General features: G+C 43.5%; 1 protein-coding gene across 1 annotated transcript in view; it reads right to left on the bottom strand.

The window, feature by feature from the left end:
- Positions 1-2,725: 2,725 nt before the first annotated feature.
- Positions 2,726-24,633, bottom strand: part of LOC142104611 (pyrethroid hydrolase Ces2e-like) — a 37,564-nt gene continuing 15,656 nt past the window's right edge. The window contains exons 6-14 of the mRNA XM_075189388.1: positions 19,156-19,309; positions 18,620-18,733; positions 17,991-18,086; positions 11,744-11,884; positions 10,811-10,888; positions 6,835-6,982; positions 4,996-5,142; positions 4,156-4,228; positions 2,726-3,152 (exon numbers count right to left, since the gene is read on the bottom strand). Coding sequence (XP_075045489.1) covers positions 2,966-3,152; positions 4,156-4,228; positions 4,996-5,142; positions 6,835-6,982; positions 10,811-10,888; positions 11,744-11,884; positions 17,991-18,086; positions 18,620-18,733; positions 19,156-19,309 — 1,138 coding nt within the window. The 3' untranslated portion in view covers positions 2,726-2,965. The remainder of the gene's footprint in view (positions 3,153-4,155; positions 4,229-4,995; positions 5,143-6,834; positions 6,983-10,810; positions 10,889-11,743; positions 11,885-17,990; positions 18,087-18,619; positions 18,734-19,155; positions 19,310-24,633) is intronic.

Here is a 24,633-nt window from a genome sequence, read left to right on the forward strand (position 1 = left end):
AAGCACCGCAAAATGTCTCAAAATCAATAATACGCTTGGCCTGCCCTGCAAAATAGCAAATGAACAGGAATGAAAGCTAAGTCCAGGTGGGTTTAAAAGCATGATTTTATTAATAAACCAGGTGTACACTCTCTTCCTAATTGCAGAGCACAGAGTACTCAACTTACCTGCGACGAGCGCCATGTTTTTGGCTGGAGAAGCAGCCATTACACAGACAGGTGTCAGAAAGATCCGTGTGAGACGTGAGCGCGCCCATACGTGCTGAGAGAACCAATCACAGCCCAGAATACTTCCATTTTGATTGCTTGCGAAAATCAAAATGAGGGCAGCAATCTTTACCCGACGTGAGCTCCGCTGCCTTACTGAAGACATGAATAATGGGCCCTCAGGGAGGTACATTAGCAACGAACTTAAGCTGCGGGCGTATCAGAGGGTCCGCAGACACCTCCGCCTGCGGTACCACAGCAAACGGACCGTGGTACAGCTCCAGAGGCGCTGGAGCGACCTCCGGCGCCGTCAGCCCCAGCTGCTGCATGAACTCCGTCAGGAGATTATAAGAAGTGAGTTCTCTATTAATCGACAAAAACACGTGTACACATATATCATTGCTATATGTTTGAAAATATGTTCACCCTAATCACCTGACATGGACTACCAGTACATATCAATGTTCCAGCGCACTATAGACTACTATACAGACTACTGGCAATTTGTTAAAAAAACAAATTACCCGCCCAGTAGTATGTTTTGGGAGTGTTGTAGTCAACACATGCAACTATGGAGAAAACATGCAAACTCCACACAGATAAGGCTATGGTCATGACTCGAACTCCTGACCCCAGTGCTTTGAGAGCAAAGTGCTAACCACTAGGCCACTGAGATATTCCGCATCCCTATACCAAAAACAAACATTTGTGATAGGTCATGTGAAATGCTTTGCGTGTATCATGTTTAGCTCATTACTTTTAAAGTAGGTAATATTTGTGTCTGCTGGCAATGAGAAGTTTTGTAAAAATGTCTGATCACATGATTATCGTACTACTATTGTTTTTTTAAGCTGGAGAATCTGTTAACAATACCCTGTTTATTTGTGCCTTGTTTACAACAGACCGGGCACGGTTTGAACGCCGGAAACAGCGCCAGCACTGCCAGCCGGTGGGGGAGGAGGAGGAGCAGCACCACCAGCTGGTGGGGGAGGAGGAGGAGCAGCACCACCAGCCGGTGGGGAAGGAGGACGAGGAGGAGCAGCAGGGCCAGCCGGTTGTGGAGGAGGAGGAGGAGGAGCAGCACCACCAGCCGGTTGTAGAGGAGGAGGAGGAGCAGCAGCGCCAGCCGGTGGTGGTGCTGGAGCAGGAGCAGGCTGACCAGGAGGAGGAGAGGCCGGAGGAGGCAGCGGTGGCCAGCCAAGAGGCAGAGGCCTTGGGAGATAGTAAGTATTTGCTATAACTGTTGGACATAATTGGATAACATTAAGATGTCCATTATACTTGTATATAATCCCTGCTGCCATTGATTAAATGGTGACATAAATGTCACAGGTTTAAAACATAATGGTCCTACAAATTTTCGGATCACGGGGGGCCCTCAAGGGGGAATGGAGGCCCCATTAGCCCAGGGGCCTCCATTCCCTTAATCCGGCCCTGCCACTGAGCTACCTGTGAGATTCCTATTTTGTCAGTAATTTGTGTGAATAATGAAGAGTACTATTAAGTGTCAGTTTCCTGTGTAGCACGCATGCTGTATTGTTGGTGTTCTTCCGGGTTTTTCAAATATCAGGTTGTGATAGTGGGTAGCTCTCCTACTTTCCATAAAGGCAGTCATGAGTTCTAATCCAGACAGAAACCCTTTATCTGTGGGGAGGTTGTATACACCCGTGTGTGTGTGTGTGTGTGTGTATCCTTTATGGAAGAGTATGCTATGCATTTTCCTGAAAACCCAGATGGATTTATAGTACATACATTTTTATAGATTCATTACTCATGTGCTTTTAATGTAGCCATGTCCATACATTTTGCGTACTATACGGCGACTTGAAATCCAAAACACACAAAGGCCTTCAGCAATGTGTGCTTTAGTTAAAAGTGTGTATTACGCTAATTAATAGCAAATGAAAAACATCGTTCACAGTGTACCACATCATTGTTATTTGCCAATGATTAATCAGTAAAAAGCTATCCCGTGAAAATAAGCCACAGGCATGGTGTTTTGTTATGTGTAAACAAACTGTTGGGACCTCCCACATTGGGCGTGACGTATACATTTCTTAGCTTCATGTCAATTGCTTGTGATCCCTCGCTTGTGCTTCTACCTTGTTTAAATATCCGCAGGTGGGTGTGTTTTTTTGAGTTTGTGATTCTTATTTCCGTCCCTTAAATGTAGAAGACCACAAGTGGGTGTGTTTTTGGAGTTTGAGGTTCTTATTTCTCTCGCGTAAGTGTCTGCGTCAATTAAAGTATGCAATGCAAATACGGATGCGTTTGCGTACCTTGATGAATCGGGCCCTTAGTTCATAATTTCTCTGTGTGATGTGACCTTTTAGTGTACAGACGCTTGTGCGGATACTGTAATCTGCTCTCTGTCTACATTCAGTAAGACATTTAGGCAGATTGTACTTACACCAATATTCAATATGAAAATGCTGGAGTTTCGCGCTATTTATAAAAACGCAACTTGTGTGCAGGTTCAAATCCAGCAATTTGAAGTAAAATAAGAGTGTGAAAACAAATACATTTTTTTCCTTTAATGAATGACTTATTTGATAATTTTTCACAGTATCAAAACTAAAGATAAGACGGTCAGTCAGGTGTAATATTTATCAGGGTTAGTAAGATGTAATTCGGTTACTTGCTTACAGCTCCTTGAACATCCGTGTTGTTAGGAGTATGTTAAGGTGAAGGGCTGGTCTGTCTTGATCTTCCTATAAGACGCTCTGTAAGCCTCTACTTCTGAGATGATCTGGGGACATTTACAGCTCAGAACGGGTTTCCCTTTCCTTCAGCAGTTCCTGCATTTTCTCAGGAAGACTTGTCGTCCAGAATTTAAATTTTTCGGCTTTCAGTCCTTCTGCAGGAAGCTGCTCCAAATTAATTTTCAGATAACCTTCGACTTGGTCGTATTGAGGCCAGTTGATGAGCCCTGGCCCATTGGGATTACTGAAAAAAATGAAACCAGAGATTGTTAAAAAGAAAAAGTGTCAGAAGAGAAGAGTCTCTACAGACTGGTGTCCAAGGGAAGAAGTGACTTGCACATAAGTGAGGGAGTAAAGAAGTAGGGCTAGAAGTTGTGATTACACAATCTTGTGCAGTTTTTAGGGGACCACCACATTAGTTAGTAACTAGGCTATTATTATTGGATCGCAGCAGATATCGGAGAAATCTTCTTTGGTCCCAGCCTCATCATTCACAAATCCAGTACTCAGATGTCTATGATTATGCGCCATTTATCCGACAATGGCGTTAGCTGTTCTATCCTACGAAGAGAGCATCGCAGGAGAGTGATCCCTCCCCAGCAGGCTTCCCGCTCCCCAATCCCATAATTCTGCACAGACCATTAGAACCTGTAAGTAAACTGATTGCGATCACTTACTACAAACTATTCGCCAGGTCAGGCTCCTAACGGTCAATGTTAATAAATAGACATGTTATATCATTTCTCATTACTGCGATAACAAATGATAACCAACGCAAGGAAAATACATTTGGTCATAAATAGACCCCTAAGTCTCCCGTAAGTATGAGTCTCCTGAGCACTACGCCTCCTACACCTCAATGAACATAAAGTGTCAAAGGGCGATATGGATTCTGTTGGGTCAGAGCAGACATGGGATAGAAAACACATCTGTCTGATGACTCCAGATCGACCTGTAACCTCTGGACGGTTATATCTGCCGTTTATAAGACTCTTATGCTCCCAGTCCACATCTCACCCCTTTTATATTAGTATCTGATACTGGCGCACATCCTATGACAACTGAGCCACTGGATTTAGGTAAAGAGAAGAGTGAATGTAGACGGGGCCTTGGTAGTACAAGAGCTCTAGATATTCAGTCACAATACTGTGGTCTCTGATCTTTTACCCAGTATTGGGGCTCAGACAAGTGACCCCACAGGGCGGAGATACCAAGTCAGGGCCAGGGGAGATCAGCAGATATCTTACCCAGTGCGGGCAAAGTTGGCCCAATATCTCATGACTTTCTTACTCAGAACCTTTTCTTCTTCCTCAGCGGCACCTACAGAGATACAATAAAGGTGTTAGTAAGACCACAAAACAACATAGAGTAAAATAGATCCCTTCTATGTGTGTACGACAGACAATGGGTGGGTGCACTCGGGTGTTTCTCAGGTGTGAGAGAAGCCAGGAAGATAAAACAATCTATTTAATATGAGCTGTCAGACAGCGCACAGCAGCAACATGTTCCTCCTGGGTGTAACCCATAGACCTTGTCACAGTGATTTGGAGGAGTGAGACACTAAGTGCTGATACCTGATGAAGGCACATTGTTGCTCTTTGCACCGTCTTATGTAATAAGCCCCATTGAGGATTATGATATAAATAAAATAATCTCCATCAACTTTTGTACTTTTGCTGACGTCTTAAATCAGAACTGGGATGGTGCTAATTTCCTGCCACAGTAAATTCCATTAATATTCCCCAAACTCATGGTCTGCATTAAATGAAGGATAATATTATTCTGCCATCTGAAATCTGTGACGTCACCGTCACTGGTCCCCTCCAGTGTTCCCAGCGACTGAGGCCCAGAGACAGCTGGTTTCTCCACCTCTGTTTACTCATCACGTCTGTTGCATTATGACACCTCCTTCCTTTATCTACCTTGTCTGGTCTGGTTTTATGACCAGACGTTACTGATCTCCATGACTTTATTACTGGCAGATTCTATCCTACTTCCTGCCTAGACACCATATTGTGCCGGACGTGTGCCAGGCATTCCTATAACACGCCCATTTCAGGGTTCCTCTCAGACTTTAGGGAAATTACCTGAGAACAGACCGAATTTCAGAAATGGCCATCCTACCACAAAGAACAACTCATCTCCGTGGTCGGCCTTCACAAACGCTGGCTTAGAATCCTTAAACAAGGATGGACGGCACTGGAACTCATAGAAGTAGACTGGGTGACCGGCATCTGTTGGGCAGGAGGTGAAGTGTAGTGATCATGGCACAATATGAAGAATCAAAGAGACATAAAACATAAAGCTGTGCATTCAATAAATGAGGAGGAATACCCTAACTCGTAACCTTGCCCCCTCTTCAGCTGGGACAAGGGATTGGACACGTCACAATGGGGACACTGCCACATCGCTAGGGGTGTGTGTGGTCCCATCCCCAGGGGCTTGACTAGCGCTTTGGAACTACCAGGCTGCCCCGTACTCTCCTGCCCTCCCCTCCAAACACCAGTCACTCAACGTTACCCAATCACTGCTGCTCTGACATGCAGATAATACCTCCCACTTTTCCCACCCGCGGGACAAAACGTCTCGATCAGGATGGCAGGACAGAACCCTCAAATCAGGACTGTCCCGCGTAAATCGGGACAGTTGGGAAGTATGGAATAGAAATTTTGGATTAAAGTGGACTTGTCACCAGGTCCTACCATGTTATATTTTTGCTCTGCACAATATGTATTAAGTAAAAAACACGGTTTCCCTAGAACACTGCTTGCACGAACCGAGCATTGTATTCTGTGCACTATACTCTCTCGCGGCCAGGCTTCCTCCAGAGCACACAGGAGAGCAATGTGGTGTAGAGCTGGCTCAGGACAAACATACTACAGTATTAAAGTTAGACTTGTAAGGTGAGCTGGGCTTTTAGAGTAGACAGCGCACTTCCGGGCCGGCTTCCTCTATAGCTCACAGCTCTCCTGCATCCTGGAGGAAACCTGCGTGGGAGAGAGAATGGCGCATAAACGGATATCTCCCAAGTGAACATAGCGCTTGGGAGAACCTGGTTCTTCTGCTAACAAAATGTGTGTGTATGTATGTATGTATGTATGTATGTATGTATGTATGTATGTATATATATATATATATATATATATATATATATATATATATATATATATACACACACATTATATATCTATATACATATATATGCCTAGTGGCGTGTGTTAGTCTGTCTGTGTGTGTGTGTGTGGAAAAAATAAAACCAAGCTGCAGCGCCACTTGCTGGGCGGAGTTATACACTGACCTACTAAATTCTTAGTGTGTGTGGAAAAAAAAATTCAGAAAGGGCTGAAATTTGGTATACTAAGATGTTTTTAATTTGTTAATTTAATTTGTTAATTGTTTAAAGTGTTTATAAAGGTTTAAAAAATATATATATATTTCTTGAAGGAGAAGTGACAGTGGGGAGTGGTTGGTGGTTGCCGGGGGTGACAGAGTGAGAGGAGTGTGATACTCAGGACCGCTGAGAGAGATCCCTGTGTCTGGATAGACATCTGGATAGATGTGGCGATAAAGATGAAGGATGAGGTGATGGAGAAAAATTATGAGGTGGTGACATGTGGACAAAACCACGTTAAAAAAGGGCGCTTGCGTCGGGAAGTAACGCTCTTCCCCTGAGGAGGCCTGGGCTATGGCCCAAATGCATGACAAGAACCTTTTTAACACCTTAAGTAGCTTGATTTCACTAGAATGCATGAGTATCATGCACGGGTTAACTTGTATATAAATATATATATATATATATATATATATATATATATATATATATATATATATATTACACACACATACATATATATAAGTTCCATAAATAAGGATAAGCTGCTATAGATCCACATCAAGCTGTACTAAATCCTGGCTCAGTCTCGTACCTCTGTGATATTTAGCCGTCTTCAGGGCCGGTATTACAAACATGAAGTCTCCGACAAGATCCACAAAGCGGCTGCGGATTTCTGCAGGATCAGTCGCATCGCCCAGATATTCCTCCAGCAGCAGAGATGAAGCGCTGGACAGTGAACCCTGAAATATTTTGAGATATTTTCACAATGTCAGTTGCGACCTCAGGTTCTACAAGATCCAGAACATGGGACACAAACAGCAACAGGAACTGCCTGAGACAAACGGAATGAAACGGGATTGTAACACTTATTTCATGTGAGGAAATAAAGGTAGACAATCCCAGCTCTGCACTCTATACAGAATGAAACTATTTTATGTAGTTTTATGCCTGTTTCTATTGTATTTAATTAGTTAATTAACAAAAATTACAACACAGACTTATGTTACATGTATCAGTTTCCTGTAAAAGAACTACAGACAGTAAGTATTAGGAAAACTTAGTGTGCAGGTGAAAGGCTAACCTGAGAGTGTGATCTATGGACGAGTAGTGTGCAGTAACTGGTATATATATATATATATATATATATATATATATATATATATATAGATATATATATAGCAGGTTGTCTCACATTCACAAAATAGAGCAATAAAGAGAAATACAGGTATTCCTCACTTAACAACCTACCCATTTAATGACCGCTCGGACTTACAACCTGGTTCTCCCTGGGTCCTCATTGTTATAATTGCTGCTGTTTGTAGAGCTTTACTGTACACATGTTTATTTTCTGTTATGCAGTGTTATGTAATGTAAAGCAAACTAACAAAATACAGTTTTCTTTAGTCTATTTCTTCATTCAGAATCAATAAAAATGATTACAATACATGTAGGTGCATATAACAGTACTGTACTCACTTAGCGACCAATTCGCTTAACGACCTAGTCGTAGGAACGGAACTCGGTCGTTAAGTGAGGAATACCTGTACAACAGATTATACTTTCTAGTATGATTGGATATATGATAACTGCTACAGGGTATGTCTTTGGGTGTGTACCGGCAGGACCAAGATTATAAATATACCAGTAAGTGACCGGTAACGAGTGTGGTAGGATTGATCAGCTGTCACAACGCCGACAGACTTTACAGCGACGTTAAAATACAGATGAGTATAATAGCGACAAGCACACCATGTAGACTTATCTAATAGACAGCCCGTATAATATAATTCAGGTGGTGGTCCGGCCATTGCCTCCTTAAAAAACGCCACTTTCACTATTAAAAGTGACGTAATTTCTTACTGCAGAGATTTCTGAAGTCGTATTCAAAATGTGTCGGGCATTACGTGTTTGAGAAATAGTCGCTGTCGGTTAGATGGTAAGTGTAGATTTTGTGTTGTGTATTAGATAAGTCTACATTGTGTGCTTGTCTCTGTTATATTCATCTCTATTTTAACATCGCTGTAAAGTCTGACATAATTGTAACACCCAATTAAATGATTACCACCGCCCGGTAATAACATTGTATCCCTAATTTCTGTGCTTGAGCATAGAAGGATAAGGAGTTCCATCCACATTTTGTGTAACAGAGAATAGACTGTAACCTTGCTACATGTCGTAAGCGGTCTATAAACTGAAGGACACATAAAACCACTATATACACTACTTATATTTTGTATCACTGTATGCTTTATGTGTATTTATTTCTTGGATAAAACTCTACTGAGAGCAACTTATTATTTCAGCCACTTTTCCTACCATTAGCGCCTGATCATTGTTGAGCTTATGCTATTTTACTGGTAGGTCTAGTGCTCCATTAATGTACCTAGTATCCTGTGTTTTATTGACCTTCCTAAGAAGTATGGTCCTGTATTCCTGCCATCCTGTTATTAGTATATAATCCTGAGTTCCTGATACCAGTGTACAATCCTGAGTTCCTGACACCCTGATACTAGTGTACAATCCTGAGTTCCCGACACCCTGATGCCAGTGTACAATCCTAAGTTCCTGATACTAGTGTACAATCCTGAATTCCAGACACCCTGATGTCAGTGTACAATCCTGAGTTCCTGACACCCTGATGCCAGTGTACAATCCTGAGTTCCTGACACCCTGATGCCAGTGTACAATCCTGAGTTCCTGACACCCTGATGCCAGTGTACAATCCTGAGTTCCTGACACCCTGATACCAGTGTACAATCCTGAGTTCCTGACACCCGGGTACCAGTGTACAATCCTGAGTTCCTGACACCCTGATGCCAGTGTACAATCCTATATTCCTGAAACCCTGATACCAGTGTACAATTCTGAGTTCCTGACACCCTGATGTCAGTGTACAATGCTGAGTTCCTGATGTCAATGTACAATCCTGAGTTCCTGATACCAGTGTACAATCCAAAGTTCCAGACACCCTGATGTCAGTGTACAATCCTGAGTTCCTGACACCCTGATGCCAGTGTACAATCCTGAGTTCCTGACACCCTGATACCAGTGTACAATCCTGAGTTCCTGACACCCTGATGCCAGTGTACAATCCTGAGTTCCTGACACCCTGATGCCAGTGTACAATCCTGAGTTCCTGACACCCTGATGCCAGTGTACAATCCTGAGTTCCTGACACCCTGATGCCAGTGTACAATCCTGAGTTCCTGACACCCTGATGCCAGTGTACAATCCTGAGTTCCTGACACCCTGATGCCAGTGTACAATCCTGAGTTCCTGACACCCTGATGCCAGTGTACAATCCTGAGTTCCCGACACCCTGATACTAGTGTATAATTTTGAGTTCCTGACACCCTGATACTAGTGTAAAATCCTGAGTTCTTAACACTCTGCTACTTGAGATTCCAACACCTGCTCTGTGTGTTCTATCCAGAGTTCCCGACGCTCTGCTGCAAGTTTGCAGTCCTGATATATCTCTCCGACCTGACGACTCCCAAACCATTGTCAGTTCTTGTCTGGTTTCAAGTGTACTAATCAGTTTTGCACTTTCAAAGTTCTCTGCCTCCACTTGTGATATAATATAGTAAATTTGAAATGCATGAAAAGTGGATGAAAGGTTCACACAAGCATTTCGCTATGATTTATATTATGGTAACAGTGAGCGCACGCTCTGCTAATACAAGACAGTGTTGAATTCTGCTCTGAGCTTATCTGAGACTCATTTACAAACTGGAAGCAAAACACATACATAGTACATGGTCCTATTCTGACTTTTCTACACAACACTTTGCAGACTTGCCAAAGATTGGGATGCACATGCCGGCAACAATAAATATGACACTTCAATCCTGCGTTCTCTCACTTGAAGGCCTACAACTTAATTACAGCTTTACATCTCTTTTCTAAAAAACTGCTCATTGGAGCCTCATTAATGTCTAAAGTCAGGAGACTAAGAGGACACTGGGACTGTGCAATATCCATCAATGATCTGCTTCCGCCATCACAAGGAGCAAAATGATGCTTCACGTGTGGTAGCTGCCATCTCAGATGTAATATCGCAAAAATAGGAACATGATGACGCAAGAGAGGAAACGGTGTTTGCTAGCACCTCCGCATTATGTGGTCTCACAATAGGTTAGAAGCAGGAATGGTTAAATATGCAATAAAGATATAATTCATTCTTCACCATGGTCGTCTCTCGTCACTGTTCTGACAAAACCCCACTCTGCAGTTTTAGACACAGTGAGATGAGGGGAGCAGGTACGAGACCGAGGAGAGAAGGGATGTAAGGAAAGCTAAGTCTCCTAACACATTGTTTCCTCCTGCAGTATAATAATTATATAATATGACAGTGACAAACTACCAAATACTACACAAGGGGGAGGGGGGCAACTAGCTGTGACATTCCTCACACCATCGCAGATGCGTATTTTTTCCTATATTACGGTAGAAATCTCCGCTCATTTCTCCTCGCGCCTCTGAAAAATCTCCGCCACAAAGTGTTTTCAGAAATAGTCGTGAGACTTCGCAGCTAATTGAATTCCCCCCAAAGACTGTACAGATCTTACCAGAATGGGGAAGGTTTTTAGCATTTCATGGGCAGCTTCTCTTTCCATTCCATCTCTAACTCCGGTAATATTCATGGCCTGCCAACAAAACACACATCAATTAACACAGATATAACATCCCCGTGTCACAGATTCCTATTATCACAATCCTTACCTGGGGTAGCTGCCTCCTTCCAGAATTTCCCCTCACGTGCACATTGTGCTCACTGACATAACTGAATCTGTATGGTCACTAGGATCCTCGGGCTTTGCTAGGTTGGTGCAGGCTCTAAGGTAGAGCCAACGAGGCTACACACTTAGTCACAAGGGCTGTATGCTTATTTGTAACCATATTAACTATTGTATGCAAGACAATGTAACTACTGGTAATGCACGCAAGATGCGCACAAACAATTCTACATCCACTAGATGAACATGTGTCCAGTCATCCATACGTCCCTACTTCCGTTCTGATATAGGACTGATGCCATCATGGAATCACTTGTCACATTGTTGTGTTGAGTGTCTGTGACCCAGTATCCTGCCTATACCTTCTGGTTACGGAGCCTGGCTTGTACAACTTCCTCCCCAGCTCTGGCTTCTCATGACCACCCTCCCGGGTCTGAATGTATGGACTTGTCTTACCACTTTCTCTAACTTTTGTTTAATCCAGCATCCTTTCCTCCCAGTACCGGCACTTACCATAAACACATCAGACGTGTGCACAAGACCTGGAGGTAACCGAGTGGGTAAACATATCTATCTTTATGGGAAAAGAAGCTGGTAGAGGTGGAGAGCACACTGTCCCCGACACTCGTGTTTATGGCGCTCTACACACCAAATGTGTTTCCATCACAAATGTAAGAAGTAATGAAAATAAAATTTTCTAACCAATTCCGTTCCAAATTCTGAAAAACACATTATTATTATTATTATATGTAAGTAATATTGTACCATTGGAATCATCCAACCGAATTCCTGTTCCGTTACACCAGTCAAAAATGGGACACTATCAACCTCCTTATCAGCTAAAATCTGTTCCGCAGATTTCGGAAGAAACACCCCATCGATACTTCCAGGCACAATGAGGAATTTCTGTAGAGATAGATAATGGTCATGTCAGAATTAAAGGTGAACCCCAACTACAGAGCCCCCCCCAAAAAAAAACTTGTGCAGATTCTCAATGACGGGAAATGTAACACGATTTTACTGTATTCATCATGGTCTAGGTACCCCTGACCCCCCTCTGTTCCCTTATCTTGCCCCCGCTGGAGGAGAAAAGGAATCGCAGGCGCAGCAATAGCGCCGAAGAGGGATAAGGGAGGATGGTCGCTAGGCGGCCCGATGCAAGTGACATGAAGAAAGGGGGGCAGACAGCGCAGTCCGTCCTATTTTGTTACAGCTGAGCAGTGCAGGTAGCCACTCAGGGAAAGGAGGGGGCGAGACAGGAGGCAGGACAAGGTGAGGGTAATTAAAGGAGAGGGGGAAGGAGAGGGGAAGGAAGCTTATTATACATAGTTTTTCAGTCTTGCGAGGACTCTGAGCAACCCTCTGGACCTCCAAGGATTTAAATTAACAGAGGAAGAACTGGAGGCTCTAGGGCATCAGCCCTGGGGCAGGTAAATATGAATACATAAATTCAAATTAAAGATAAAGACATTTTAAATGATAAACTTTAAAAAAAATAAAAAAAAATAAGATATGATCTAAAATCATTACTTTTATTTTGATTAATTTAACATAGTGTGTGTTTTTAATGCTACAAAGTAAATACATTAAAATAAGGAAGCTATGTAGTATGAACTAAAGTATAAATGTTAGAGGTATTGTATTGCACTCAGCAGTGCTTTTTTTGTAAAAAAAAAAAGGTGGTGGAACTCACATCTTGTTAATATTTTATATTCATGTCTTAACATACCTTTAATGTATTATATGTATTGTATGTCCCCCTTCAGCTTTCATCCTGTACCAGTGCCCCTAATCATTTTTTTGTGCCCCTTAAGTTTTTATGCTGTGCCAGTGCCCCTAATCATTTTTTGGTCCCCCTTAAGTTTTTATGCTGTGCCCCGGGCCCACCCCTCTCATGCTGGCCTTTTTCCTTTTTTTTGTCACCATTTATTTTTCTGACCAAACGGCGCCCCACTTTTCCTCTAACTTTCCTTGCTTTCTGTTGCCTCCTTTTTCCTCGTCACTTTTTTTTCAGTTTTCTTCTTTCTGTCGCGGCGCTGCTCTTCTAGTTGCTTGCTCCTCACAGCTCCGTGAATGACTGTTGCGGCGCTCCTCTTCTAGTTGATTGCTCCTCACAGCTCCGTGAATGACTGTCGGGCGCGACGTGCGTGATGATGTCACGCCCAACAGCCATTGGAAATAGAGAAGGGAGGAGGGCGCGGCCGCACCGGACAGATGGTATTGTTTACTTTTTTTTTTTTCATTGTGCGTGTTAAAGGCCGGCGGAGAAGCCGCCGCAAAGCCCAAAAAAAAAGGTCCCGGAACGCCGTTCCCAGCATTCAATGGGAAAAAAAGCACTGGCACTCAGATAGCACTTGTTAAGCAGAGATGGCTGGGCTAGGAGACTTGCAAGTTAATGTGTGTAACAAAATAATACTATCTAAGGTGGGACAAGGCAGAGGCACAATTGCTTAGTACAGGGACATAATTTGGACTCTGTTTTTGTTTTTTCCGTTTTGTTTTGTTTTTCTTGATCTACTTCTTGCATAGACCAACATGCTGATGGTGCTAACAATTAGCCTCCGCCTTCCTCAGACATTCTTTTGTTTGACATGATTAGTTAGGAGACAGGAAGTGAAATTGTCTGTTGATCGTGCTGATTACCAGGAGGGGACAAGGTTATATCCAGGCTGTGGTTACAATTACAATAAGGAATCATCATATATGTTATTATATACATTTATTTCTTAATAGTAAGATTTGTAGTCACTCAGAATATATACATGCTGTGGGTTCTTTTCCCTTATCTATTCCTTCCACTTCCCGGTCACATGTCTGTCATGTGCTGATGTAGTCTTATAGATGCTCTACGTTATATTACTACTTGACAGTGATATATACTCTACCTTAAATTACTACTTGAGGTGATATATACTCTACCTTAAATTACTACTTGACGGTGATATATACTTTACCTTAAATTACTACTTGATGGTGATATATATACCATACTTGCCTACTCCCGGAAACTTTTTTCCGGGAGAGGGGGCGTGACTGGAGGGCGGAAGGGGGCGGGGCGAGGCCAATCACGTCATTTTGGCCCCGCTCCCCGCGAAACAGTAAGAGGAGAGTTGGCAAGTATGATATATACTCTACCTTAAATTACTACTTGACGGTGATTATATATATATATATATATATATATATATATATATATATATATGTATGTATATGATACTACCTTACTAATACTTTTATTACAGACATTAGGTACAGGTCTGCATACATAGATTATTTATTATTATACTGACTTATTATAAGACTATTAAATGTATTCAACCAAATGCATTTTCATTACAAGGTGAATGCAAATATATTTTTGCTGCACAGGTTAATTTATTACGTGCTTAGACTCCTTTAAAATATACCATTAGCAGCATTGATGTCATCGCTTATAAGCTGGACTCATTATCAGCATTAATAATAATGTATATGCATATATGTTACTGTGTTGAGCTAAGTATAGCAGACATATATGTGTGTAATTTGTAAAATACTGATGTAGGATAGTAACTAAATAATAGGTACGTAAGGCTGTAGATTATTTAATGCGGTTAAATACAGTAGTAGCGTTATAACGCAGTTCACATGCCCATTGCTCTGATTTTACTATTGATTTAACCAAATTCATCCTTTGTGGTCAGAAGTCTGTAAGATATCATAAATATTGGATAGAATGGGTTTGAATATGTTGGCTAGCACAGACTTAATTAGGGGGTTGTCACATCACACCTATAAGCACAAGATACAAGCTAAACCCCTCCTTGCTATATGTTTGTTTATTCTCCTGGGAGTTTTATGGCCATACAAGCACTTAGGGACAAGGACATAGTACTGGGAGGTGTCTTATTACATCTAATTAGGGAGGTGTCTTATTACACCTAATTACAAGTGCTGTTATTCCCGAATATACAAATCATCTGCTAAAAGATTGCATAGCACTAATAAGTTAATATTACATAAGGACCCTGTGGTTGGTAAATTTGCCTAAGTACCATTAAAGTTGTCTGATAACTAAAAAATATTACAGCATCTTTTACAGAAGTCCTGATAATTGGAGAGTTTAGCACAACTCGTGGCAAAAAGTACACAAGTCTGCACCATACAGCTAAAACCTGAGCCACCTGCACACTCTTACCAAGATCACCCGACACACTCATACCAAGATCACCCGACACACTCATACCAAGATCACCCGACACACTCATACCAAGATCACCTGACACACTCATACCAAGATCTGGCCTTCAAGGTGTTAAGCAATAGCAGCAGAAGCTGTTGATTAACATAACAGAGTTCACGCCCTGTCCAGCGGGGACGCCAACACCAGCACGCCGGACAGCTGACGCCATGCCCAACTCAGCAGCCCGTGCATCATCTCACAGGGGAAGGTCCAACGAAAAGCTAACGCCATGTCCAGCGCAGTGGGCGGGGCATCATCTAGGGCTGACGTCATTTCCAGCGCGACCAAAAAGGTCATTCAATGGATTACAGGGACGGGTGCACAAAAAGCTGACGCCACGTCCAGCGCAGCGGGCGGTGCACCATCTTCGGCTGACGCCACGTCCAGCGCAGCGGGCGGTGCACCATCTTTGGCTGACGCCACGTCCAGCGCAGCGGGCGGTGCACCATCTTCGGCTGACGCCACGTCCAGCGCAGCGGGCGGTGCACCATCTTTGGCTGACGCCACGTCCAGCGCAGCGGGCGGTGCACCATCTTCGGCTGACGCCACGTCCAGCGCAGCGGGCGGTGCACCATCTTCGGCTGACGCCACGTCCAGCGCAGCGGGCGGTGCACCATCTTCGGCTGACGCCACGTCCAGCGCAGCGGGCGGTGCACCATCTTCGGCTGACGCCATTTCCAGCGCTGTCAAAAAGGTCATTCATTGGATTACAGGAGACAGTACACCGGAGAGCTGACGCCACGTCCAGCGCAGCTAGCGGTGCATTGTCTACGGCTGGCGCCAATTCCAACGTGGCCAGAAGAACATTCATTGCATGGGAATGGTGAGATTAATAATAACGTTGTGTATAATTGTGATGTAGAATGGATGATAAGGATGTAGGTAATGCAAATATTAAGGTTAGGGGATGTTTATAAGGATCGAGAGGGCTTAGCTTACAGTTCAGGCGACGATAGCTCATCCGAGTCGGAGAACGAGCAGACGTATAAGTCATTGAAGGAGCAGCAGCGCGTAGTAAAGGATAATAGGAGGAAGAAGAAACTAGTGGGCCCAGGGGTGGATGTGGTAAGGAATAGACTTGTGCAGGTGGAGACTGGTGTCGTAGAAAGAAGTTTGTTCACACGGAAGTGTAGCTGTCGGTTGTGAGTTGAGCGCAGTGATGGGACATTTGCCAAAACACACCAGGAAGGAAACTGAGAAGGGTAATTTTGTTCACCTATTTACATTAACCGAGGAGGGACTCAAGGAAAAAGAGAGTGAGCAGCGCAAGCAGATGCGTACGAAACTATAAATAATCGGCTGAGCAGGATGTTTGTGTACTCTGGTTGTTATATGGGGACATTCCCAGGCAGTGCAATGGGTATGGTAAAGTACACAAACGTTATTCATTTAGTTTACAGAGAATACGCCGGGTCAGTATGGTGGAGATATGATGAGGCTTTTAGATTGAAATAACAAGGGCAAAGGCCCATAAGTTTCGGAGTACGGGATACATATTTGGCTAAGATCACAGTGGTTCATCAGTGGAAAGGAATGGTGCAGTGATAAGGTTTGGAGGCCAGTAAAGGGGAGCAGGATGAGTTGTTGCAGACAGGATGCAAATCAGTGATGCATGTGATTTTTGGTGGCAGGGCCAACAGAGTCAGATCAGTGTAAGAATTGGCTGTCTGAGTTGAAAACTTTGCTTATGTATTTTGAGTAGTGGAGCTCTAGGGTCAGACATGTCAGGGGCAGGCATTAAAAGGGTGAGAAATAAAGTTAAACCTGTTATTACCTCCCGCGGAAGCAGCAGAAGTAAAAATCATGGTTCAATTGTGCAGGTTTTTTAAGAGTGACGGGGTGCACCTTTAAGTTGTTGCACGTGATATGTTTAACAATATGCAGGAGGCGCTTTGGAGGTTGTTGTTATAGGAGGTCGAAGCGGTTGGGGGCTTCGGTCCCCATGGACAGGGTCATGAGAACCTTGCTTGGCGGGAAAGCGGCGAGCAAGGCATAGGAAGTGGGGAGCCAGCAGGGCCGGGCAGTATCGCTCTGGGTAGACGGCCACACGCCTGGTTCCAGCTTCAACGGTTGGGCCAATACCAGCGGCGTGCCAGGTTTATTGGAGGGTGATTTATGCCAAGGCGCTGGTCTCCGGAGGGCATTGTTGTGGTGCCTACATGGTGGGCAGAACACGCCCTATTTTTCCAGATGGAACTGGAAAAGGTGGTAAATTTGATTGGCCTTGCACGCCGCTTGTCTGCCAAGTTTGGAAGTGTTAATAAAGCTGTGGCCAAAATAATTTTGCCAAATACTTGTCTCAGAGTTTTTCTTTATTAGCTGACTGCGTGGGACGCCGGCTGGTCGACCTCTATCCCTTAATATGAGACCATGTAATGAAACTGATTAATTTTTCTTCCAGGTTTCATTTATGATGCAACATTACTGAATTGTTGTCTCTATCAGAGAATCTATTGATATTAAAGCTAAATCCAATGTAAACAGTCTCAATAATACATATAAAATGCATGTATGTAGTCTACCAATAGCCTCACTTACAGGAAGTCTGGTGTGCACAGGAAAAGTGCTTCCCCTGTAGTCATGTCGCAGATTATCTAAATTAATGTTTGCATACAATATATATTTATGAATGTTAACAGTCACTGTTTTATATATAGCAACCAGTAATATACATTTAATGCATCTTTAAGTGAAAGTTGAGATTCTTCTGGATGATAATAATTTATACAACATTCTCTATCTGCCCAGTGTGATATTATGATATTGGACAATATGATTACATTACAGTACCAGGCTAGAACTTATAGAGATGATCTCTTCTTCAGATTTTGTCTTGAAACAATCCACTATTGTATTCTGGTCACAGCCAGTCACGTTTGCAATTATCTGCAAGAGTAACATTTAATTTGGTTACAAGAAAAACTGCAATGATTCCAAACAATTACTAATTGACAGCATTTTGTTGAGGTCCATATGATTAGCATCTTAACACAGTTTTGAAGGATGGAAATAGAGCAACCTATAGATGAGCAGATCACAATATTTACAGCAGTATAAGAGCATTAAAGGACCCAAGTGTGCAGACCTTGTAGGACACAATGAAGTGTCCACTCATGATTATATAAGTGAGGGCTGCATGTGACAGGGGCAGTGACATGATGTGAGGAGGGGAATGGAGGCAGCTGGAAGCCACAGACTGAGAGTTATATAGTGGAAGGAGCAGGGTCCCCAGCAGCACAGATTAGTAGTTTATCTTTCCCCAGGAATAGATGGCTCTTTGTGCAAATAGTACAGGAAGGATGTTGATGTATCAGCCACCAGGTATTGGTATTGGCTGGCGTAAGAAAGCCGTTATTGGCACAGTAGTTGGCGCTATAAACACAGACGAGGTAATTCCATTAGAAGGAAAATATACTTACATTTCTGATAAAAATAACTTCCTCAACAGACTTGGCCATCAAACCTGGCATGATGGCTACACCGCTCTCCGCAATGGCTTTGTGGAATAAGCCTTTGGCTAAGGGAGATAGCACCTAAACATGTGAAAAACACAGATGGGGGAGAATAGATGAGAGCTTAACAATCATGTTTCTAGAATCAAGATAAAAGGATATTATTATATCAGTAGGTTTGTCAGAGCACTATACATTCATCAGTCACTTCCTGGGTGAGCTCTTTACATGGAGAGACAACCTGCACGTAACGTCTGGTATTCTGAACTTACAAAGATACCTGTGCTGTCTAGTAGTAAATAGGATTTCTGTAAAATAGAGCGATATTTTCAGTTATGCTCAGTCCTAGAGGTTCTTCTCTCATCTTTAGATTTCTGTCTGTCTGTCGTTATGTACTAAACAAACAGATAACACCCACCAGACTTCATGGCTAGAATATGCAACTACTAAGCTACATGAGAATCTCTCTATATAACCAAGTTATTTTAGTAAATAGAACATACCAAGGCAGAGACACTGACGGCCCCAGCAGACTCCCCAAATATAGTGACGGAGTTGTGGTCACCTCCGAAATCGGCAATGTTATTCTGAACCCACCGGAGTGCCTCCACCTGATCCAAGAATCCGTAGTTTCCAGGCGCCCGTTCATCACCGGAGCTGGGACAGAGAATCACAGGAAGTTTATATCAGGTGGTACCAACTGTCTGATCTCTGTGGCTAGCAGGAAATAGCCACACAGACACCCACAAACACTACACTTGAGGGGTGGAATGTTTTTACTATTTATTAGTGTAAACCTGTAACAGATACTGGATTCTACTATTACTAATCTTGATTAGCGCTGGCTTACCTGAGGCGCGGAGTCTAACGATCTCCCCGGTGTTCACCAAGAACCGCCGCAAGGTGGGGTGGGCTTCGCTGCCAGGAGTCGCAGGTCGCGGTCCCCAGGTTCGCCCCAAGATGTAGTACAGCGGAGTGGAGCGGAAGATGAGGAGTCAGACAAGCCGGTTCGGTGCACAGGAATGGAGTCAGGCAGAATCAGGAGGCAACTCGGAGTCAAACAAGCCGGGGTCGGTACACGGATCACAAGAACAGAGAGATGGTCAGCAAGTCGGGTCGGTACACAGGGGTTGGAGAGCCAGGATAGTCTAACAGGCAGATATCAGCACACAGGAAGACACAGGAGACTGGAAGACACAGCAATCCACGAAGCACAGGAGCCAGGAACAGGTAAGTGAACTTGTTGCTCTGACAAGGCTGCAGTGTCCAGGTGAGCTTAATATAGTCTGTGGATAGTAAAAGCCGCCTCCCAGCCACAATCATGTGACCACCCAAACCAGGAAGTGCTGCTGTACACAGAGACAGGAAAAAAGCTGCAGAAAGCAAGTAGGTTTGTGACCGTACCCCCTACCTTAAGGGTGGACTCCGGACACCTAACAGGGTTTTAGGGGAAATTTTTTATGGAACAGTTTGAGTAGACGGGGAGCGTGCAGATCAGTGGCTTTTACCCAGGAGCGCTCCTCAGGGCCATAACCCTTCCAATCCACCAAGAACTGTATGGAACCTTGAACTTTGCGAGAATCCAGAATAGTCTTAATCTCATATTCCACTTGATCCTGGTCCACAATAGGAGGAGGAACTCTTGATGGAGAGGAGAATTTGTTGGTTACCATTAGTTTTAACAAGGAGACATGAGACATTTGGAATGCGTAGGGAAGGAGGCAGACTCAATCTGAAAGCTACCGGATTGATGACCTCAGAAATAGCGAACGGACCAATGAACTTGGGAGCAAATTTCTTACTGGGAACCTTTAAACGAATGTTTTGAGTGGATAGCCATACCCTGTCACCGATAGAAAAGCTTGGGCTTACTCTCCTCCTCTTATCATAAGATTTCTTGAAACGAATGGTTGCACTCTTTAAATTCCTCTTGGTTTGTTCCAAAATAGAAGAGAAGTTACGAAACAATGAGTCCACTGCCGGAACTTCGGAAGGTGTAATTTGAGAGAAGGTGGGTAGTCTAGGATGGTAGCCATAAAGAACAAAAAAGGGGGAGTTAGAGATGGCCTCATGAAAATGATTGTTATGGGCGAACTCGGCCCAAGGGAGAAGATCCACCCAGTTATATTGATTACTTGAGATAAATATTCTTAAGAATTTTTCTAATTCTTGGTTGGTTCTTTCCGTAGACCCATTGGACTCGGGATGATATGCGGAGGAAAAATCAAGCTTAATTCCGGACTTACTGCAGAAGGACCTCTAAAATTTTGATATGAACTGTGATCCACGATCAGAAACAATATGTTGAGGACAGCCATGGAGGCGAAATATTTCTTTAATAAAAATATCGGCTAAGGAGGAGAAAGACGGAAGGCCATTAAGAGCAATAAAGTGGGCTGTCTTAGAGAAGCGATCTGTGACCACTAGCACCAGTCTCTGACTAGGCCCGGCCGTGGTTAAGCCCCGCCCCCTCCGGCGTTGGGGTGGAGCTTGCAGGGAGCACCTAATTGACGGGACTGTTGTGGACTGACCACTCCCCCTGTGTTTTGCTGTTTCTCACAATAATCATCCAACTGTCATACTAATACTGCTGCCGCTGCAAAATACTGATCTCTTAACTATGCAGGGACACTATAACACTGTCAGCTGATAGAAGAGATCTCTGTCTCATTATAATATAGCAATTAATACGAGAGGCTGTTTATTCTTACACACGTGAGGCAGGGTCTGCTATTTAAGGCACATTCTTATACCATATGCAGCTTGACACTAGTCATAGATAAGTGATCGTTACTGAGCTTACACACAGAGTATGGCTACAGCTACAATAAAACACTTTCCGTGCTGCCAAGTGAATGATAGAGATAGTCTGGTATTTTGTAAACAGTCTGACTAATCCTATTAACCCTACTGCCGCCAACGGAGATTTCTGTCTTATTATAATTCAGCAATTGAAATGCACTGTTTGCGAACACTTGCGTATGCTAAGTGAGGTCTTTACTAAGATAAATACTTTGATCTCATGCAGCAAGACATACACAGTGAAATATGACCCCCTCTTTTTTAGCTCATTAACTACAGTGCTACAACAAAGCACCTTACGTGTTGCTATTTTGTGAACAATTGTGCACTTATCATTTGTATGTCATTTGTATGATAGAATTAGGGTCTTGTTTTATCCCCTAACAGCATACTTGCCAACATTTTTTTTTCTTTTTCCGGGAGATGCCGGCTGGGACGTGGGCGTGCAGGGGGCGGGGCTGCAAAATCGCGTCATTTTGGCCCCGCCCCCGTGACGGAATGACGCAAATCGCGTCATTTTACAGTGGGGGCGGGGCTAAACGCCGCGATTCCGGGTGAATCGCGGCGTTTAAACTAAATTTTTCCCCCTTCCTATCAGGGAGATTGCCACACTCGTCCGGGAGACTCTCGCAAAATGCGGGAGTCTCCCGGACAATCCGGGAGAGTTGGCAAGTATGCCTAACAGGGCAGTATTTATCATAATAACATAAAGCCCTAAGGATATTCCAAAAGTTACATACTTTGTACAGAGTTTTCTGTGTTGAATCTCAACCAACAAAGGGATTACACACCACTACTGGAATAATATATATTTTTTCTCCCCTAAGGGAGTAGATTTCCCACTGATAGGACAGAGACATATTATTTGAGGAGTTAAAATAAGGGTAATATTTCACCCTCCACTATTCTCATAATAACAGCATCACAGTTTAGCAGATAAACTGCTTTTTAACTCACTTACTGTTTTTTTCATCCTTTTGCATTTTTTAACTATTTCGCTAATGATGTGGAGTCCTAATAAAGATTGTATCTATACACATTTTTATGTGTTTTAATAAGTACTAATAAAGTTACAAACCTATTCTATATACACAGAGAAATGTACTATAATATTAACCCTTTTGAGTGCCCCACTATGCATATTTCTCTCTCCTCTGATTGCTGTTATATTGTTCCTTATGCAAGGGTGCACCTTCTACAGTGAAATACTATATATTCATCGTAAAAATCAGTCACTCTAGACTGTACAATACTTTCACTGTCTAATGTGGGTTTCACCCAGTGCGGTACACAACTTTTTAGTTCACTCTAGTGTCTGTTTCCGCCTCTATGATGACTGACCACACCCCCTCTGGTGGGCCCCTAGTTTTGCAGTCCCCCGGTGGGCCCTTCATACCCCAGTCCGACACTGACTAGCACCACAGTACAGCATTTGGAAGGTGGAAGGTCTGTGATAAAGTCCATTGAAATCTGTGACCACGGATATTCAGGAATGGGTAATGGGAGCAAACATCCATAAGGTCTTTTCCTAGAGGTCTCGTGTTGAGCACATTTGGAACAAGCAGAAACAAATTTCTTCACATCTTCCAGCAAGGAAGGCCACCAGTAACTTCGGGACAACAAGTCCCAGGTCTTGCAGATGCCGGCATGCCCAGAGAAGAGAGAGTGATGAGCCCAGCTAAGGAGTTTAGTGCGCAGACGTGGCAGGATGAATGTTTTGCCCGGAGGGTAGCCCTTGTTCAGGTGTGTAGTTGCCAATACTCGACAGGGGTCTACAATTAATTTATTATCCTCCAAAGGATCCATATCAGCTGGATCAAAAGAGCGAGATAAGGTGTCTGCCTTCATATTCTTGGATCCCGAGTGAAAGGTGATGTTGAAATCAAAGCGTGAGAAGAATAAGGACCACCTTGCTTGCCGAGGGTTTAGACATCGGGCAGTACGTAAGTAAAGTAAATTCTTGTGATCGGTATATATGGTGATTGGAAATTGTGCCCCTTCTAGTAGATGTCTCCATTCGGAGAGAGCCAACTTGATGGCCAGGAGCTCTTTGTCGCCAATCCCATAATTCCTCTCAGCAGGTAACAAGCGACGGGAAAAGAATCCGCAAGGATGAAGTTTGTCAGAAGGGCTCCGTTGTGACAGTACGGCTCCAGTACCAACGGAAGACGCATCTACCTCCAGGATAAAAGGACGTGAACAATCAGGCTGTTGAAGAATGGGTGCAGATGAGAAGAGAGACTTTAATGATATAAAGGCTTGGATAGCCTCAGTGAACCATATGCTAGCATCAGCAGATTTACGGGTCAATGTAGTGATGGGAGCCACAAGAGAAGAATAACCTTTAATGTATTGATGATAGTAGTTGGAGAATCCTAGGAAGCGTTGGGTAGCCTTAAGACAAGAAGGTTGAGGCCAGTCAAGTATGGCTTTCAATTTGGTGGGGTCCATCTGCAGACCGGTGCCAGACATAATCTATCCCAGGAAAGGAATTTGTTTCTGCTCGAAGGTACATTTTTATAATTTGCAAAACAGATGATTTCTCCGGATACGAGAGAGGACTTTCAGTACATGACTGCGATGAGATACTAGATCTTGAGAAAAGATGAGGATGTCGTCCAAGTAGATGACGATGGATTGATATAAGAGATCTTGAAAGAGTTCATTCATAAAGCCCTGAAAGATAGCCGGGGCATTGCATAACCCGAAGGGCATGACCAGGTACTCAAAGTGGCCGTCTCGGGTGTTGAACGCAGTTTTCCATTCATCCCCCTCCTTAATGCATATGAGGTTATACGCTCCTCTGAGATCAAGTTTAGAGAAGATGGTGGCACCCTTAATACGGTCAAACAATTCGGAAATCAGTGGCAGAGGATACCGATTTTTAATGGTAATAGCATTCAGATCTCTGTAATCTATGCAAGGGCGGAGACCCCCGTCTTTCTTTTTTACGAAGAAGAAGCCAGCCCCAGCTGGGGAGGCAGACTTGCGGATGAAGCCCCTCTTTAGATTTTCTTGAACGTACTCCTCCATAGCCTTAGACTCCGGAAGGGAAAGGGGGTAAACACGACCCTTAGGAATAGGTTTACCAGGTATAAGGTCAATGCCACAATCCCAGATTCTGTGAGGAGGAAGCCTAGTGGCCTTCTGTTGACAAAAAACATCACAGAGGGCTTGGT

Source organism: Mixophyes fleayi, chromosome 10 (genome assembly GCF_038048845.1).
Source record: "Mixophyes fleayi isolate aMixFle1 chromosome 10, aMixFle1.hap1, whole genome shotgun sequence".
NCBI classification, from domain to species: Eukaryota; Metazoa; Chordata; class Amphibia; order Anura; family Limnodynastidae; genus Mixophyes; species Mixophyes fleayi.